Source organism: Punctularia strigosozonata (assembly GCF_000264995.1).
Source record: "Punctularia strigosozonata HHB-11173 SS5 unplaced genomic scaffold PUNSTscaffold_7, whole genome shotgun sequence".
Lineage (NCBI taxonomy): Eukaryota > Fungi > Basidiomycota > Agaricomycetes > Corticiales > Punctulariaceae > Punctularia > Punctularia strigosozonata.
Window position 1 is genome coordinate 710,360 of NW_006767439.1, and position 18,432 is coordinate 728,791.

The 18,432-nt window shown below is 54.7% G+C and overlaps 7 protein-coding genes across 7 annotated transcripts; 3 read left to right on the top strand and 4 right to left on the bottom strand.

The window, feature by feature from the left end:
* Positions 1 to 150: 150 nt before the first annotated feature.
* On the bottom strand, positions 151 to 1,890 carry PUNSTDRAFT_52781 (uncharacterized protein). The gene is made up of 8 exons (XM_007384243.1): positions 1,820 to 1,890; positions 1,685 to 1,773; positions 1,239 to 1,631; positions 1,126 to 1,188; positions 1,010 to 1,074; positions 779 to 943; positions 493 to 713; positions 151 to 426 (listed from the first exon to the last, which is right to left on the bottom strand). Exons 7-8 carry the CDS (start codon positions 636 to 638, stop codon positions 216 to 218), a joined length of 357 nt encoding a protein of 118 aa, XP_007384305.1. The 5' UTR covers positions 639 to 713; positions 779 to 943; positions 1,010 to 1,074; positions 1,126 to 1,188; positions 1,239 to 1,631; positions 1,685 to 1,773; positions 1,820 to 1,890; the 3' UTR covers positions 151 to 215.
* Positions 1,891 to 2,872: 982 nt separating this feature from the next.
* Positions 2,873 to 5,713, top strand: PUNSTDRAFT_52786 (L-glutamine D-fructose 6-phosphate amidotransferase). Its single transcript, XM_007384244.1, has 4 exons — positions 2,873 to 2,933; positions 2,995 to 3,643; positions 3,696 to 5,082; positions 5,137 to 5,713. The coding sequence occupies exons 1-4, from the start codon at positions 2,892 to 2,894 to the stop codon at positions 5,159 to 5,161; spliced, it is 2,103 nt and encodes a 700-aa protein (XP_007384306.1). The 5' UTR covers positions 2,873 to 2,891; the 3' UTR covers positions 5,162 to 5,713.
* Positions 5,714 to 9,743: 4,030 nt separating this feature from the next.
* Positions 9,744 to 11,996, top strand: PUNSTDRAFT_143974 (uncharacterized protein; the record flags this gene model as incomplete). Its single annotated transcript, XM_007384245.1, has 6 exons — positions 9,744 to 9,770; positions 9,838 to 9,971; positions 10,026 to 10,089; positions 10,150 to 10,293; positions 10,352 to 10,519; positions 10,575 to 11,996. 6 exons carry the CDS (start codon positions 9,744 to 9,746, stop codon positions 11,901 to 11,903), a joined length of 1,866 nt encoding a protein of 621 aa, XP_007384307.1. The 3' UTR covers positions 11,904 to 11,996.
* Positions 11,997 to 12,179: 183 nt separating this feature from the next.
* Positions 12,180 to 12,876, bottom strand: PUNSTDRAFT_44880 (uncharacterized protein; the record flags this gene model as incomplete). The annotated part of the gene is made up of 3 exons (XM_007384246.1): positions 12,180 to 12,632; positions 12,681 to 12,803; positions 12,850 to 12,876. The coding sequence occupies 3 exons, from the start codon at positions 12,874 to 12,876 to the stop codon at positions 12,180 to 12,182; spliced, it is 603 nt and encodes a 200-aa protein (XP_007384308.1).
* A 1,068-nt stretch (positions 12,877 to 13,944) lies between these two features.
* On the top strand, positions 13,945 to 14,698 carry PUNSTDRAFT_44881 (uncharacterized protein; the record flags this gene model as incomplete). The annotated part of the gene is made up of 4 exons (XM_007384247.1): positions 13,945 to 13,968; positions 13,995 to 14,339; positions 14,393 to 14,600; positions 14,655 to 14,698. The coding sequence occupies 4 exons, from the start codon at positions 13,945 to 13,947 to the stop codon at positions 14,696 to 14,698; spliced, it is 621 nt and encodes a 206-aa protein (XP_007384309.1).
* Positions 14,699 to 16,402: 1,704 nt separating this feature from the next.
* PUNSTDRAFT_68652 (Rad52/22 double-strand break repair protein) lies at positions 16,403 to 16,955 on the bottom strand (the record flags this gene model as incomplete). The annotated part of the gene is made up of 2 exons (XM_007384248.1): positions 16,403 to 16,573; positions 16,623 to 16,955. 2 exons carry the CDS (start codon positions 16,953 to 16,955, stop codon positions 16,403 to 16,405), a joined length of 504 nt encoding a protein of 167 aa, XP_007384310.1.
* Positions 16,956 to 17,812: 857 nt separating this feature from the next.
* PUNSTDRAFT_68484 (uncharacterized protein) lies at positions 17,813 to 18,403 on the bottom strand (the record flags this gene model as incomplete). Its single annotated transcript, XM_007384249.1, has 4 exons — positions 17,813 to 17,929; positions 17,984 to 18,041; positions 18,096 to 18,184; positions 18,242 to 18,403. 4 exons carry the CDS (start codon positions 18,401 to 18,403, stop codon positions 17,813 to 17,815), a joined length of 426 nt encoding a protein of 141 aa, XP_007384311.1.
* Positions 18,404 to 18,432: the final 29 nt, after the last annotated feature.

Below are 18,432 nucleotides of genomic sequence, written 5' to 3' on the forward strand. Positions count from 1 at the left end.
TCTGTATCCTCCTTGAAGGCCGGAGAACTATAACGAGTACTAGAGGCTGATCTCGGTCCGCCTACGGGAACGACATCAACCTCTTTGTCATGGCTTTGAATCCGAATCTCGCAATCGCTGGGTTGTACGACGTCGCACATGCCATATACATTTGCGTCTGAGGCGAATCACATTGTTTACAGCGAGACTTCCCTGACCCGACGTATTCACATCACTCAATTGAACTCCTCTTGCAAGGCGCCATTTCGAGGCATTGGGGCCAGCGCGGAGGATTCGTGATGCTCGCCGGCTGAACTAGTACCCGGCTGTTTCTTCGTCATCGGCAAGCTTGCTCGTCGGCGAAAGTGCCACCCGATTAAACCAGGTGGGGTTAGCGTCCCCCGTCTCTCAAAACGCTCAGTCGCCACATCCAATGGCATCAAGTAGCTAACATCCAGAAATAATCCAGGGCTATCAGGTACTCGAAACATATACTAACGTGGCCGAACGTACCTTGGTACCCGAAGCCGCTCGGTCGGCGAACTGCGCGTGAAGCAGCAACCTTGAAGACAGAAAGCTTCCACGACGATGGTCGGATACCCACATATGATGCTCGCATCCGCTATCGCCACGGCCGGTGTGGTGCTCAAAACGTCCATCACGGGGTTGAGACGGAGAAGTACAGTCACAACCTGAAGAGGTCGGGTCAGCATCATCCTCGGGGAGTCAGAAGAGTTCGTGCCGTTACCTTGTGTCAGCGCGGCAAGGAACCCCAAAAGGACTGAACGGATGCGGATAGTAATTGTCAGCACGGGTGGCGCGAAGCACCCCCATTCAGTTCTTTGGCGCATTGATGCGCACGATGAAGGTGTGCGGGACGATTTTGGAACAGAGGGCGGGCGATCGTACCCGCCACGTCAGAAAGATGGGCCACGAGGCCGTAGCTGCCAGTAAATGAGGCAAAGTGCGATGAATCCGAAGGCCATCGCATCTACAAAGGCGAAGTCAATATAACGTCGATTCCTTTCAGTGTTTTCCCTGTCTGCAAAATGGCTGGAACGAGAGGGCATGGTTCCATTTCATAATAGCGACAATGTACGTCGTCATCTCCCCGTCATGATGGAGTTGAGGCAGGCTCGCTTTTAGATCACCAAGAAGATCGCGCCTGAGATCCGAAGCGGGTGTTAGCTAACGTTCAGGGACAAGAAGGTAACATTAACACGTACGCGATCGAATGCGTATAAACCATGGTGAATCAGGTAGCTGCACGGGCCATGAGCAATGTTCGTAACCGGTGATACACCTGCATGCGTACCGGGTAGTGAAATACAACGCGCGGAACCGAATTTCCTTGGCTGCGAGATTCCTCAGACCACAAGGCCCGGATCCATTTACCTCCGGACGTGGCCAGTGAAGAGTATCCTCTAAGGATAGTTGCCTTTACCAAACCGCTCGTGGAGTTGCGAGAACGACAGAAAGCTCACAATAGGCCAAGAATCCCTAGTCAACGCGTGATGGAGCGGCGCTTAATCCACTAGCATAGAAAGACTCCGAGCTGTCATTAAAGGGGTTTCACTTTTCGAGTAGTTCGGGGATCAAACACGATGTACGTGTATATAGTCCCAATGCCCACATAAGCTTTGCACGAGCAACTAGGGGTGAAACGGGTTTTAGCCTCGATCATCTAAACGCAATGCGCACGTACATTCGAGGTCATTTTGAAGCTTGCTTTGGTCACGTCGACCGCCTTCGAAGGGGGACTGTCATTCGACACGACCACGGTTGGACGTCCTGCGAAGCCGTTAGAACGGCACTGCGGGCGCCACCCTTTACTTGCCTGATGGGTCTTTGATAAGGGAACCAATCCGCGCACTCGCATGCCACGCCGAGCACCCCGAAAGTAGTTGTCTTTGTGGCCATTCGGGCTCACAGGAAGGATATAGGACAAGGAACCTTTCATCCGTCCCGTAAGTCCTAGTCTTGGAAGTATACAGGAGTATATGGAGCATTCTGCTAGCCAAGCTACAGAACAGACTTCACGGGACGCATCTGATCGCCCGTTCCAAACGGGGCGATGATCCCGACTGCCACGGGGTGTTCAAGGATAGACTACTTTGATGGTGCCTTCACCTGGGGATTGTGAACAAATGTTTGCCCGAGGATAGCTCTTGCCAGCAAAGATCGTTGCACCGCCGAGAAGCCGTGTACTTCGTCCCATCAAGCACCGGTGCTGGCAGCTGTGATGGTCCGACGTCGAGGACCTTGATTACAGTACTGTGTAGCTCGTCGAGTGCTCGAGAGAGGAGACGGGAGCGATTCCCCGGAGAAGCGTAAACCACGGGCAACACAGTCGTGTATGCGGTTCACAGAGCCGGTTAACCGTGATTTTTGAGATGCTGGATCAACTTCTGGTGTTCTTGGTCAACATGCAGTCGGACGTGAATTAGACCTAAAGGCCTCATAGCCTTTTGCTGATCCCTCCCCAGACACGTTCGAGTTCTCGGCTCATGTTGCGTGCCTGCGAGTCCGCAACCCGGTCACCGATGCTTCGGGATATCCGGCAGGATATATGCGCATCTATGTCGTTATTTCGCAACTTAAGCGAGCGCGGGGAAGAGCACACGGTCCGCACAGGATTGTCGGGAGGCGGTGATAAATGCCCAGTGCAGGAAAACCTAGGTGAGCTCGGGCGGTGGAAGATGTACGACGCAACAGGCGGTGAAGAAGGCGGTGCTCTACGCCGCCACGGCCACCGCGCAGGGGCAAGGGCGTGTCTCGGAACGTGCGCCTATAAACAGTGACGTCCAACTTCAACCTTCATCGTCGTCGTCCTTCCCCTTCTCCGTACGTGCTCGCCGTTCAGGTCAACTTCGACCCGCTGATTGTTCGGCAGCCTTCATCAACTTTTCACCATGTGCGGCATCTTCGCGTATTGCAACTACCTCTGCGAGAAGGTGAGTGCCATCAATTGCCGATGGCCACGAGCACGCGTCGCTCACGCGTTACACGATCAAGGATCGCAAGCAAATCTGCGACATTCTCTGCAATGGTCTTGCGCGCCAGGAATACCGCGGCTACGACTCGGCGGGCATTGGTATTGATGGCGACAAGAAGGGTGAGACGGTCTTCTTCAAAGAGGTGGGCAAGGTCGCTGGCCTCCGCAAGCGCATCGCCGAGGCCGACATCGATACCACGAAGACTTTCGTTTCCCAAGTGTCCATCGCTCACACGCGATGGGCAACTCACGGCCCCCCTTCAACTGTGAACTGCCATCCGCTCAAGTCCGATGCCAATGCCGAGTTTAGCGTCGTGCACAACGGCATCATCACCAACTCTTCTGAACTGCGCCTTGTGCTTCAGAAGCGCGGCTTCACCTTCGAGTCCGAAACAGATACTGAGGTTGCCGCAATCCTCGCCAAGTACATCTACGATTCGCACGCCAACAAGCGCTTGTCCTTCACCGAACTCGTCAAGAGCGTGCTGAAGGAGCTCGAAGGTTCTTTCGCGTTTGTCTTCAAGTCGTCGCACTACCCGAACGAGATCGTCACCGCTCGTCGCGGATCCCCGCTGTTGATCGGTGTCAAGAGCGACAAGAAGCTGAAGGTTGACTTTGTCGATGTCGAGGTCACTGGACCGGAGGATACCAGCTATGCTCTGGACAGTCGTAAGACCTACGTTCTGCCCGCTCCAAGCATGTTCGCTGATTTGGTTCACAGTCTCCCCTGCTTCACCATCTGCCCTCCTTGCGCCCCCTCAATCGGGTTCCAAGGTTTTGCGTTCCCAGTCGCGTGCTTTCATGTCCGATGATGGAATGCCCATGCCCATTGAGTTCTTCGTGGCCTCGGATGCTGCCGCCATCGTCGAGCACACCAAACGCGTACTATACCTCGAGGACGACGACATTGCCCACATCGCCGAGGGCGAGCTCCACATCCACCGCTTCCGCCGCAACGAGGAGGGCAATGTCACCCCGTCTCAGGCTGCCGCCACTCGCAGCATCGAAACGCTAGAGATGGAGATCGCCGAAATCATGAAGGGCAAATTCGACCACTTCATGCAGAAGGAGATCTACGAGCAGCCCGACTCGGTCGTCAACACCATGCGTGGTCGCGTCAACTTCGACAACCACAAGATCACCCTCGGTGGTCTCCGTGCATACCTCCCGATCATGCGCCGCTGCCGCCGCATTGTCTTCATCGCCTGCGGTACCAGCTACCACTCCTGCATAGCCACCCGTGCTATCTTCGAGGAACTCACGGAGATCCCCGTGAGCGTGGAGTTGGCCTCCGACTTCCTGGATAGGAGGACTCCGATCTTCCGTGACGACGTCTGCGTGTTCGTCAGTCAGAGTGGCGAGACCGCCGACACCATCCTCGCGCTGCGTTACTGCCTTGAGAGGGGTGCGCTTTGCCTTGGTGTCGTCAACACCGTCGGATCAACCATCTCTCGCGAGACCCACTGCGGTGTGCACATCAACGCCGGCCCTGAAATTGGTGTCGCGTCGACCAAGGCCTACACCTCGCAGTACATCGCGCTCCTCATGATGGCTCTCCAGATGTCGGAGGACCGCATCTCGACGATCGAGCGCCGTAACCAGATCATCGATGGCCTGCACGAGCTGCCCGGCCAGATCGGACGGGTATTGGAGACGGACCGCAGCCTGCAAGAGCTCGCCCGGGGGGTGCTCGCCAACCAGCGTTCACTTCTGCTCATGGGTCGTGGCTACCAATACGCCACCTGCCTAGAGGGTGCCCTCAAGATCAAAGAGATCTCGTACATGCACTCAGAGGGTATCCTCGCTGGAGAGCTGAAGCACGGCCCGCTAGCGCTCATCGACGAGAATATGCCCGTTATCATCGTCATGACTCGCGACTCGTTCTACCCCAAGGTGCAGTCCGCGTTCGCCCAGATCACTGCCCGCAAGGCGCAACCCATCGTCCTCTGCACCGAGGACGACGACACCATCGCGAAGGGTGCCAAGACAATCCGCGTGCCGAAGACTGTCGACTGCCTCCAGGGCCTACTTAACATTATTCCCCTGCAACTGCTCAGCTACCACCTTGCAGTCCAAAACGGCTTCGATGTCGACTTCCCGAGGAACTTGTAAGCAGCTCTACTTAAGCGAGGTAGATAGCGTACTGATAACTTTCTTTGCAGGGCGAAGTCGGTGACCACTGAGTAGACGCCTCCATACATGAAATCGAGGTGAAATGTATTCTTCGGATACCGGACTTTGGATGGACCTGTTATCGATACGTATGTTATGTTTTAGAGTCGAAAAGCGCCATTTTTTGTGAGACGGTGATTGGGCGAAGTGTCAGCGCTGTTAGCTGTCAATTTCTGGATGCGGTCCGGGCAATGCAAGTTAACCATACGCTTCTGACACAAATAGGACGTCTGATACGTTCACACAAAACCCTACGGGACTCGTCTTATAGCAGTAAACACCATGCCCTTCTCCTACCTGCATCCCTGTCCTTCGTGGTTATCGATGATCCGAAGTATTCAATCCGAACCAGGCAGGTATAGACTCCCAAACTCTCTCCCTTGCACGACGGACTGCCGTAGAGAAGTCTTCTTTGCATGCCTGACAGATCATGAGCCCGCACGTCCTCACGCCGTCAGAGAAGTCCGTTCGGTCGAGCATCTCGCGCGCCTGGAGTAATGTGTACAAGGGATCCGCATCGCGCCCGCATGCGATTCCGCCGACAGAACGCATCACGTTGAGCATGATGAAGTAAAAGGATTCACGGCAAGCACGGCCATTGTCTTCATCCCTGTTTAGACAAGCTTCTGAGATGCTTCGGCCCGCAAGGTTCTCCTCAATGAACGAGGCGATGAACCGCTGCGCAGCTTCGCGCCCGCGCAGCGTGTTGCAGAGATCGGCTTCCGAAAGGTAGGCGACCTCCGCTCTACCGCCGAGAGTGGGACCGTCGGGGGTGGTGTCCTCGTGCTCAGGAGCCGAGTGAGTGGATGGGGGTGCACCGGCGGCGATCTTGCTTGGCCCATAGCGGCAGATATCAAAGAAGGCAGCAGGAAGAAACTGATCCAGGGCAAGCTCTCGAGCAAGCTTGATCACAAAGACCGGATGGGTATAGTGCTTCCTGGGCGAGTAATGGCCAGCGTGATCGGTAGCTCGTCGTTCCCGTTCGTCCCATTCAGTCAATGTAGCAGGCCATTCGTGTTCTAGATACCCCAGGGACTGCTCTCGGAGATGTTGAATAAAGTATTTCTGCGACAGTCGAAGCACGGCCGATATCGTGATGAAATCCTCTGGGTGGAACACGTTGAACTTGAAATAGCTACGACATGTATCCATGATCAGTACGAAGCCTCGCACCGCAGCATTGGTCGTTCATACAGTCCATCGTAAACGGCCCTCAAAAGCCGTAGCACATCGTCTGGTGAGTCATAAATTTCCACATACGCGCAGCCGTACAGAAGGTCGCCATCTCGCGGGGGTGGTAGAGTGAACAGATCCCGGAAGACGTCAGATTGCCGTTCCAGCTGACCGCGATGCACTCTGAAGGCTGTCTCTCCCGCAAGAAGAATGATATTGCCGTCGACGAACCAGAGTTCCGAGCGAACAACCCAAGAGCCGCGAGTGATTCGGGGGGCCGGGAGATCCTTGCGGCGCACGTTTCCGCTGGTTCGGCGGATGCCAGCGCTGATAGCCATGTTGAGTTTGAATGAGCGTCGGTGGTAGGGAATAGATTGTCCAGCGATGACTGTGTTGCAGTAGAATGTGATGGCGTATGTAATCGAGGTGCAGATAGTAGGAAGTTGAAGTGTCGCTTCCTCGCACCGCCTCGAATTCGAACCAGGGCGCCGCCGATGCAGGTCCGATGTACACAACTCAGAAATCTAGCCTCGCGGATGTACAGGCATGCCAGCACTCAAAAACCACATCCACGGATACTCATGTATCCACCAGAGGTAAACTCATGATGAAGGGGGAACCTTCAAAAGACTCGGATTCATCCTATTGAATACACAGCGGAGACTCCACCGTACAATCGGTGCCAAACTCTGTGCTATGGCACAATTACAAGTGTCCACTTACGGTATGGGTTCTAGACTGTCCGGATAGTGCTTTCGGCGGTAGAGGACGTGCCCCAGGAGTTGTTTGGCCTTTTGCAAGTCGTCTTCGTCTATATCCTGATCACTCGAGAGGACAGGTTTGATCACATCCTCCAATGTGCATATAGAATTAGCCGGAATCCAGACGCCAGCAAATTTAAGATGATCTGGGAGTATGCATGAGATGGACGGCCATACCGCTGGATAGAGTCAACAGACCATTGAACCAAACTCCGTATCTAACGCACGCATCATGCAACTCGACACAACCAAACTCATGCAATGCCGGATAGAGAGTCCGCGGTTTGATTTTGAATTGCTGAAGACATTTGTGTAGGGAGGCGTGGGCGAGATCAACAATGAAAGGCACGTTGCCGTTCCTCCATACAATATTCCGCGGGTAAAGGTCGTTATGCTCGAGGCCCCCTTTGTGATGGAGCAGAGCTAGGCGACCAATCATATCCATGCTATAAACCAGGTGAGGAAACACTGGCAACTGCTGAAGACGCACTCACGACTGCTTCATGCTGAACTCGTCGGGACCAACGACGTGCCGTCTGGATGTCTCAGGGGATCACCGCAGTCGTCAAGAAGGAGAAGCTTAATTCTCTTCCTGTCGTTGTTGATAGCTGCTCTGGCGAAAAAATCCAAAGCAGCGCGGGATAACAGATCCCTGTATCTTGGAGGCATACGCATACATCTCTGCCTCGTGTTCTAGTTCATATGCTGCACTCTTGCGAAAATGGGGTTTGAACACAACGTTGTTAGGCAGATTCCCGGAATATCCGGCGGACGGCTGTTGATCAATCCATGTGGCACGGCAGACCATATCATCGTCATCTTCAGGAGTCTTGATGATCTCCAGACATTTGAGCGAGTTATATGTCGTCAAGAACATTGAATGCAGGCCCTTGGGGTCTTGAGTGAGTCGGTAATCGCCATAGCCAGGAATGGAGACATGGAGTACTGTAATTTTACGACCTTAGGTTCGGTCCGCCCCCGGGGGGACAGGGGACAGCTGCAAGTTCGGGCCCGTGGGAAGTTCGCAAACTGACTGTAGTCAGTGTGCAATATTCTCACAATAGGAAATACAATTCCCACGGTCAGTTCAAGGCCTGGATATTGGTGACGGGACAGGGGACAACACGGGAAATTAGGTTCAGTTCAGGTTGCCAGGGGACAGGGGACGAACCTAAGGTCGTAAAATTACAGTAGGTTGCTCATGAAGGGATGACTCAGCGTGGATCCGCGTCCCCCGCGCCACGGTAACCGGACATGCTCACCAGACTTCAGTCATCCAAGATGTCGATATAATCATTGTACCGCTCTACAAGCATTGACCCCGCTCTGCCCAGCTCAGTATGTACTCATTTCCGTCACTCGACGGCGAACACAATATAATTCCTACTATACATCGATGCGAACGAGAGCGCATCCGTGTTAATCGCAACACTTTCACGGCGCACAATCGGAAGACTTTCCGATAAGCGCTGCAGGCGGAAATTGACGTGCGCCAAGATTCGTTTGGCCTTCTCCAAATTGTCTTCGTTTATGCTGCGACCTCGTGAGGTGACAGCTCTAATCACATCTTTCAGTGTATGTATGGAGCTGGCCGGGAACCAGACGCCAGCAATATTCATTTCATCTGCGTAGGAATGGGAATGACGGCCACATCACGAGTATGATCAACAGACCATGAAACCAGACTCTGTACTTGACGCACATGACATGCAATTCGACGCAGCCGAATTTGTGCAAATCTGGGTACAGTGTCCGCGGCACAATCTTCATTCGTTGACGACATTTGTGTGTCGTAGCGTGTGCGAGATCGATTATGACAGGCTTGGTGCCATTCCACCATACGATGTTCCTGGGATAAAAATCGTTGTGCTCAAGGCCACCATCATGATGGAGTGCAACGAGACGTTTGATAATCTCCAAGCTAGAACCAGATGAGGCTCAGAAGCCGAATATCGAGGGAGATAAACTCACGACTGCTTCATGCTAAACTCATCAGGACCAACGAGCGTACCATCTGGATGCTTCATAGGGTCGCCACAGTCATCAAGGAGGAGAAGCTTCACCCTCCCGACCGTTGTTTGTAGATGTTCCGGCAAAAAGTCCAAAGCAGCGCGGGATAACAGATCCCTGTACCCTCAAGGCATACGCATACATCTCAGCCTCGTGCTCCAGTTCGTAGGCTTTGCTCCTGCAAAAATGAAGCTTGAAGACAACAGTGGCAAGCAGCCGCCCGTTATAATTGGCAGACGGAGCGTGCCCAGTCCAGGTCGCGCGACAAACCATGTCATTGTCACCTGGATGAGCCTTGATTATATGGGTAGAGCATTCGAGCGAGCCATAAGTCAACAGCGCTATCGGATGTAGGCCCTTGCGATCGTGAATGAGGCAGTATTCACCATAGTCAGGAATAGAGACGTGAAGGAGGTTGCTCATCGTAGGGATATGTTGACTTCACTGTCGTAGAATGACCATTAAGTTGGATATTCAGCAGAGAAATCCGCTGGAAGATGACCGTCGCAGTCGCAGTCGCAGTTCACTCGAAGTTTGGCCTCGGGCTGTGCGCGCTGCTGCTGCGAACGCAGCTTGATTAGCTTCCCAACCTAAGCGCCCAGCGCCCATTACATGACTCGCAATGGCCCAACCTTCTTTTCAATTCCTCCATCATGTACGAGGATTACGATGACATAGAGGTATGTGTGCAGGCTGATGCGGAGAAAGTAATCAAGGCTGACTACAACAACGTTCAACTTTCCACAGGAGGTCGACACGGCACTCCGGAATGACCCCCGCGCCATCGCCATAAACCGCTTTCATCGGCATGGACGCGGAACGTGGCGTGACTTGAAGAGGGCAACTATGCAATACGACGCTGTAGATGACGGTTGCCAAGAGTGTGTGCCTTCCGATGACTATAAACGAACTCAGCGTTAACGCGCCGCACCCAGGATTCTGCACAGAATCATTGCCGAAGAGATAGTCTTCAGTCGTCATATGGAATATGCCGTCTCAGTCAGTCGTCCTTCATGTTGCGTTCTTGGCTGCGCTCCGCTGCTGATGCACTCCGCCCAGATTCTCTTACCCTCGATATACAACGCTCGCCCCAACCTTGCGCCTGCCTCAGAGCTCGCCGATTTCGTCGGCACGGTCTTTTTCAACATGCACCGAATCTCAGAAGGGCACCATGCTCTTGCTCAGCGCTACCGCGAGATACAAGTGGGTACACGGCTTCGGGTTGTTTCCGTACGATGCCACGGTCTGACCTCGATAGCAGATTGAACAATTTCCCGTACTGGATGCCGTGGACGTTGTCGGTCCTTTGACTTACACGATCGTCGAGCTCCAGAGCGTATACTCAGCGTTCCTCGCACACAACCTGTTCGCGCTCAGCAAGCTAGAGGTGGAAGAGACAACGAACTCCAGTTTAAGAGCTTACCTGTCGGTTCGTATCAGTTAGCGCTATTTCTTAGGACAGCAGACTGATATTGATGTATTAGCGCATGACCCGTGCGCCATCATCGTGCGGCCAAGACCTCCACACTCTCCTCTCCGCTCCCGGCCTACACCTTAACTCGATTTGCCAGCACCTGTCCTCGCTCCTCGAGGTCGTCACGTCCGACACTGAGGCGGAGGAAATTCTGGTCGACATTGCCGTTTTAACCGCGCTCCAAGATATCGAACCCGCCCCAGCGAGCGAGGACGAAAAGGAATTTGATCGGTTAGAGACGCGGGAGCGCAGTCTCTTGGGCAAGAGCGTCTGGGAAGACGACGACGACACAAACTCGCCTTCCATGAACGAAGTTGCGAAAGAGAGCCAGTCCAAGCGTGATTTCTGGTTTCTCCATCCCTCGGACGAGTTCGGACAGGCGGCCGGCCAAAGTCAAAGCTTATCGCCTCCCTCCAGCGACACCGCGTACCCGCAGAAAGTGGCTAGCCAGATCAAGCAGTATCCTTCCTCTGTTGGAAGACCAAGCGAGGCTACGGGCGGTGTCCCTCCCTTGGTAGCGCGATTCGCTCGACCTCGATTGGTGACAGTACCGGCGGTCGCCGGCCCCAGCACATTCCCGACGCCAGCAAAGTTCGCTACGAACGCCCGTGACGAAGGGCTGGGCGCCATCAAGAGGGAAGCACAGGCACGGTTTGCGCGACAGCAGCAGCTTGAGGCGATGAGAGCGGTCGAAGAGGAAGTACGAGCTGAGCTTCACGAGCCCGATCACGACCATGACGCGGACGTGCACACGGGTCAGAAAGACGACCCGCGGGGCCTTGTCGCCATTTGGCAGGCTGAAGGCGAGGCGCACGGGCTCCCTGGTGGGTTGCACGAGACCTCACGGCCGGCTTGGCTGGACAGGGGAAAGCAGCGTGCCGATTGGTTGTATGACGATGATGTCGCAGAGCCCACCGACCAGGGCGCCGACCGGAGTTATGGAGCACCCATAGCAGCGTCGAAGGGCCGCCCGCTTCCTTCTCTTCCCGGGTCAGGGCCGTCGAATCAGACTGTGTGGGCCCCGTCGGCGGGCAATGCTCCATCATACACCCCCCAGAATCACCCCAAGGTCACCGATGCAGCAGCCACGGTGGATCGCACGACGTCGTCCGAGTCAACTCGCCCTCGAGAGTCTGATGCGCGAACATCCGCACGCAAACCTAATTGTGACGCCCCCGAGATGCCCACTTCTACGTCTGATCGTGACATTGAAGACGAGTGGGAGATGGTTCTCGACGAAGAGGGCTTACTGAGGGCGTCGACGGGGCAGGCATCATCCCAACAGGATCGTGCAGACGTGGATCTGGACTCGGGATCGGAAGACGGCGTGCTTGTTTGAATTGTACATGCTTCACTTTGTCCTGTGTGCCAATCCGTTATACTTCTTCACGCTCTTGATGCTTGCTCCATGATCTGCGATCGTTGGACATACTGCCATAATCTATTGCATCTGCATCACTCATCCCAATATTTGTAGTGTACGAAGTAAGCAATGTCATTCACCTTGTGCATGACTTTATCTCGTGAGATTCAAGCGCGTTATTTTACGTTGGTGACAAACAGTTATTTTCTTCATGTATGCGGTAAAAATACAATTCAATGTGCGACGACGTGATCAGACCCGACCGAAGTCATTGCCGGCCCCCAGTTGAGCATTGGCGTTGTGAGCACCATGTTGCACCGCGCGCTGGCGGGCCTCAAAAGCCTCCTTCTCGAGGCGCTCTGCCTCGGACAATTCAGAGGCCTGTTGGCGGAAGCGGTTTGCCTCCTGCTCTTTCTCCATACCCTTCGCCTGCAACGCACGGCTACCGATAAGCTCGCCAACATCTTCCTCGGCGCGGCCTTCAGCGTGCTTCAAGCCGCCACCGCCGTGTTGCTTGTGGCCGAGGATACCACCGCCCGAGCGGCTCTGCTGGGTACCGGCTTGCTGATCATATTGTAGCTGGCCTGCGCCTTGATGACCCTGACCGGAAGTTTCATGGCCATAGCCGGATTGTCCGCCGCGGCTCCCAAGTTCACGCTGCTCCCATCCAGGTTCGCCCTGCTGGTAACCGGTTTCCCCCGCGTGCTGTAATGTAATCAATACAGGGTGAATCTCGACGGATGCGTGACTTACGCCCTGCTGGCCACGAAGCTCTTGCTCGCGAACACCTGCGCCACCTCCGCCCAAGGGTGCAGCATTTTGACGACTGCCTACTTGGTCATGAGCAGGAGGGGGAGATTTCTGAAGGACGTTCGCCTATGTTTGGTGAGATGATCCTCGCATCCGAGGACTAAAAACGTACGTCGTGCTTCTTGCCAAAGAGTCCCATGATTATAAAAAACTAGAGGTGGTGGTCGTAACGAATCGTAACAAAGTTGGTCGATAGTTGGAGGTGGTGAGGGAACCAGTGCCGAACCTCAGACGACTAGGGGGGTCTATATATGCAACATCCGGGTGGCGCTATGATGCGCTCTGTCGGAGCTTGCCTCGACTCTTGGGTCTTTGCGCCCGTCGGCCGGTGGTTGCGTCACGAACTGCGCTGGGTGGAGTATGTAGTTCACTGCCTTGTTACGTAAGGCTGGGCGCTGGAAAGGCATGCGATGGTGACTTATAATCCTGGGAGGCGGGTAAGTCAAAAGGCTGGGTTCACGCGTTCACAAGACGAAAGTTAGCACAAATGAGCTCACCAAGCATGATCATCGTTCCGGGCAGAACGATGCGGCGCAACGGGTCTCCGTAAAGCTGATAGGTGACGGAATGTCTCCCCTTGTCCTGAGGCTGGTTGGATGTCGGGTCGCTGGAGCAGCCCGATATGTCGGCGGCAATGGCGTACTGGCTTTACCATGCTTGTGCCTCGCATCTCATGAGGATATCGAAACATATGGCGTCTGTGTCAGGATCACCTTTCCTGTGCCCAATGTGTGGCGTGGAGGCCAAGAACTCCAAAGTATTGGGAGAAAGGACGAGCCAAGTCGATCGCTTCACCGGCGGAGCCCAGGTGATCATTGGTTCGGCCGAAATTGGCCGGACGCGCGACGCGCTTCCGGCCAAGTTCGCGTCGACTCGCGTCCGGTGATGACGTCATTGCGACCTGTATCATACGGACCTTTCATTCGACTCTCCACCGTTGAATATTGAATGCAAGAGAACATGTTCCCAATTGATGTTCCTTCAGTTGCGACTCCACGGTAACCATTCGGGATGCCACGAACAGATGGCGCTGCATGGAGAATCACGGTGACCCCGCGCTCTGCGTCATCGTTGGAGCCCACCGTCATTTCACCATATAACTCCAACTTTCAAGCTGACTGACTCCCCACAACATTCGATACCCCTGACTCGGAGCAGAAATTGGAACCCCACTTTTACGACTTACGATCTAACGAATAATATCACCATGGGCCTTTTCAGCAAGAAATCTGTGAGTCCTGTCTGGATGTCAATGAGGCCGCGTCCGAATCCGACTTCTATGCTAACAAGTCGCCTTCAAAACTCAAAAAGCGCTCCTCTTCGGCCTCCGCGTCGAGTCGCAACACCCGTCGATCGAACGACTACGCCAACGACGCGTACGCCGGCCCCGAGTCCGTCAAGACAGGCGGTACCGGAAGTAGCACCTATCCGGCTTCCGAGAATGGTGTAGCTGCCCGCGACTACGGCGCCGCCAGCAACGATGTCGTCGGCGGTGCACCTGCCGCGTATAACAGCAGCCCTACCAGCGCCGCATATGGATCACAGGCTGGTGCGGGCGCTGGTGGCGGATACCGCGCGAACAACGACTACGCCGACAATGGGGTAAGTCCGACCGTCGGAATGTCCCCCTCGCGCCTCTGATATCAACTTTACAGGTCGGAGAACGCTCTGGCCTGTTCGGCAGAGGCAAGTCCACCCGCCGCAACAACAATCTGCCCGCGATCGGCAGCAACGACGTCCGCAACCAGCTCATGGCCAAAGAGGCGGAGCTGCAGGCGATCAAGATGCAAGCTGCCGAGCTCGCCGAGGCCGAACGTCTTGAGCATGAAGCCATGCAACGTCGCGAGCGCGCCGTCGGGCTCGGTCAGTCCACGTTCTTCGGGAGACCGATTTAGTCACTGACTCCTTTGCGCACAGGTGCCCACCAAGCGAACCGCACCCTCGGTGCCGGTATGGTTTAAACTAACTGGGATACATCGCGCTCATGAATTTTAGCTTAAACCCGATCAACCCACGGAATGTACGACTAGTAGTGTACAGTATATTAATATGGAACATGATACACATTCTCTACGTCCGGGCTCGCCAGCTCTCCATCGCTAGGTCCTCGTGTGAGCATCACGGGACACATGCGCAACATACTTACAGTTCACACGTTACATGATATCAAGCAAACTGTTTGGGCACATCCGCCTTCCGCCCATGAGAAACCACATCAGGACCTGACAATGATGATACAATTGAGGTTTCGGGGGCCAGCAGGAGAAATCGAAGATGAGTAAAAGAGCAACGCATGACGGTTGATCATCGTTTGACCCGCTTCGCGTCGTCGTGTTGCTGCCCGCGGACGCTGGCGGACGGATCCCAATTGCCTTGCTTGGGCTGTGCAGCTCCGGACGAGTGACCTAAACCCATTCCCTGCATCGGCCTTCGTCCGTTCGTACTAGAACTGGATGACATTCGGTCATCTTGCTCAAAATGACACCGAAGTGGTGAAATGCTTACCTCAGGCTTATGGCATCTGCAGGTCGTTTGATCCCTCGCTCGGTTTGATGTCTCTGCAGCAAATTAGTGTTTGGGGGTATGGTTTGGCGTTGAGCAGTTGCATGTGACTACAAGGAGGCGAATCAAAGTCATTACCATTTACTTCAGACCATGTCACGTACCATGCCGGGCGGGAAGTTGAAAGAGCCAGCCGTTGGCACTTCACGCCTTGCAGGTACGGAGCCGTTTCCAATTGCGCCAGATGAGGCCATACCGGCGGGATTGGACCCGGAGTTTGCGCTAGTTGACGGAACTGCACGACCAGCATTGCCAGTACTCATAGAGAACTGTTGATGGTTCGTGCTCTGTCCCGCGGCCGCGCTTTCCGGGCGAATGGGTACACCGCTGGCCTGGTGGCTTTGGAGATGCGGCCGGGAAGTAGCTTCCGAACGTGGTAGAGGTTGCGCTCTGGGGTGTCGCACTTGATCGGATGGACCTGTCTGTCGAGCCTGCACCCGATCGTCCGAGGTCCTCTGATTAGAGTAGGAAGTGGCTGTTCTACCGTTCGTCGTGCTGGCAGCGCTGACGTCTGCCGTGACGTCGTATTCGAGCGGCCCTCCGACGCCATCCTCGTATTCCAGAGGTTGTCCCAGGCCTTCGTCCTGGCCCAAAGTCTCGTCCATACACGCTGCGAGGAAGGCGTCATCCTCGGAGGGAAACATCATCGACGAATCCGCGTCGGCGGATGATCCAGCGTCCGCATCGAGGCTTGTTGCAGCGACATGGTCATGCGCTGTCGATCTATGCGTCTGGCCGTTCACATTCTTTGGAGCTGGAGCGGATACGGCTGGCGTTACATGGACGGCGGGTTTGACGTCGACGTCTGAGGTATCGGCTTCCGCCTTCATAGCCGCTTGTATCGCTTGCAGTCGTGTAGCAGACGCGGACGCGGACGATGAAGATGAAGACGCGGGTTTGGCGGTGTTGTTCCGGTCGTGCCCTGGAGCGACAACTGATGAACGCGTCGTAATCGCGGTAGCCGACGTAGATGCTTTGTTTGAGGGGCCGGCACCTGAAGTTGATGGGGTATTAATGGCTGGCTTGACATCGTGCTCCTCGAACTCCGGTCGACGATACAGCTCGTTCTTGTCGAACTTCGGCTATGAGACGTACGGCGAGGCTTAGGTGAGCTGGGAAGCGTGCTGGAGATGCGCATATATGCGTCTCACTGGTGGGACTTTCATCTTCACGACCTCTTTCGTGTACTCCTTATCGTAGAGGCAGTTGCCGAGCAGGTTGCCGAAGTTCCGTAAAGCTCTCTTGACACCGTCGGTCACAGCTTCCTTCTTGCACTGGAATCGAACATGAGCTGATGACGTCGGGTGTAGGAGTCGGCCGAACCTTGTCGAGCGCCATGCCCTTGCTCTTCGCATTCTCCAACATCCCATATCCGATATCCTCATGAAATACGCCATCTCTGAGGGTGATTCGAACTATGGCGGTGACTCCGACGTTATAGCGCCTGCTTTCTTCGCTGAAGTCGAGGAAGTCGGTAGTCAAGTTCACAATACTTGAGCTCCATCCGTTGAACCCGAAGACGTCGTTCGCAAGGTTGATGATCTTCCAGCCCTCCGCGTACGTGAGCTTGGGCCCTCCGCCTGGCCCCGGTCGCTGCGAGATGAACTCCGGTCCAAGTTTACGATCAAGCTTGGCCTGAAGTGACGCTATACGCATAGCCGTCGCCTCAGATATTTCACCCATGTAGCTTGTGGACTGGTTGAAGCCAGGGAATGAGGTGTTCTGAGAGATCGAGCCATGCATCGCAGGATTGAAGGACATAGCTCCGTGCACAGCAACCTGTGACTCAGCGTGAACAATTCCTGGGTTGGTGCAGAAGGGACCGCCGAAGGACTGAGAACGCTGTTGAAGGGCCCTATACGAGCTAACAAGATGCCCGCTGAAGGCTCCTGCCATAGGAGTGTGGCTTTGTTGAGTCCTCAACCGACTCCGCAAAGTGCTGGAGGCGAAGGTACGCTGGTAGTTTACGGTTTTCTCGGTTCGGATCTTGGGATGCTTAGGTGGGTTCTTCCTATAAACAGTGCCCGTTTCGGTTCCACAGACTCTTTAGATATAAGATTGAGCGAGGACTGAGTCACGCTTGAGCGCAGTATCGAAACCAGGAGACAGGGAACAACGCGCGGAGACGCGAGACTGTTCGCGTCGCCATCATGTGACTTCAATTTTGGCGCGCCTGCACTGCGCCTGCCACCATCGGCGTGTCCTTGCGTTGACTCGCTGCGGGTTTAGGCTGAGGCGTATACGTAGTATGTCCATTACGCGAGCGGAAGTAACCTATGAGGATGTGGTATCGCGTATGACCGCTACTGAGTAGTATTGGGTAGTATGAAAGGATGAAATGAGACGCTACGTAGGTTGGCGTCAAATAAGAGTATTGTGAGAGGAGTCCGATGAGGATGCGAGGAATGAGAGGCCTTGGGTCGGGTGCGGGCTAGTATACAATTTGGGGACGATGAATGATACAGAAAAAGAGTCCTAATCCGAAAGTGCACGTGGAATCAGAGCAACTCGAGTTATTCGTCCCTGTGGGTGATGGTCATGAGGCCAGGGACACCCTTCGCATTCTGAAGCGCGACAGGTTTGCGAGGGTCTGGAATAGCGGCGCGTGCAGCCTTTGCAGAGTACTCCACCTGGGTTGAGTGCCGTGTTAGTACAGGAAGGCGAGAATGCGTAGTGAAACGTACGTATACTCGAAAGCTGCCGTCGTTCCTATGCTTCGGCCCACAGACGGTCATTTCCCACCTACAGTCAATCTCAGTTATGACTCCCTACGGGACAAGGTAGCTCGCGGTATACCTTTCGTCTACAAGGGCATTCGCTCCGATACTCTCCGCCATTTCCAGCAACCTGTCCCTGGTAGCTCGTAAGAGTTTCGCGGGGTCCACCTAAATACTATCATTCAGTTGCTCCCACTCGGCATACACGGAGACGGCTGAGCTTACCGCGTTGGCGCATACAAATACATCCCGGTACCGCAGACCCACTTTCTTTGCGGATGTTACGCCTTCGCCGGCCAAGCTGGGATGAGTCTGCGGCGCATCGCCCGAACTCGAGACTATATGATGGCTTTTCCGAGCCTGCGCACGTCCCTGCAATCGGCGCATGTTGATGAAGATGCTCGCCACGTTGGACA

Coding starts and splice junctions, on each gene's coding strand:
- PUNSTDRAFT_52781 (XM_007384243.1), bottom strand. CDS start 638: ATGGACGTTTTGAGCACCACACCGGCCGTGGCGATAGCGGATGCGAGC. Junction 427..492: donor GAGCGGCTTCGGGTACCAAG/GTACGTTCGGCC, acceptor TCTGGATGTTAG/CTACTTGATGCCATTGGATG.
- PUNSTDRAFT_52786 (XM_007384244.1), top strand. CDS start 2,892: ATGTGCGGCATCTTCGCGTATTGCAACTACCTCTGCGAGAAG. Junction 2,934..2,994: donor GCAACTACCTCTGCGAGAAG/GTGAGTGCCATC, acceptor TACACGATCAAG/GATCGCAAGCAAATCTGCGA. Junction 5,083..5,136: donor GTCGACTTCCCGAGGAACTT/GTAAGCAGCTCT, acceptor CTTTCTTTGCAG/GGCGAAGTCGGTGACCACTG.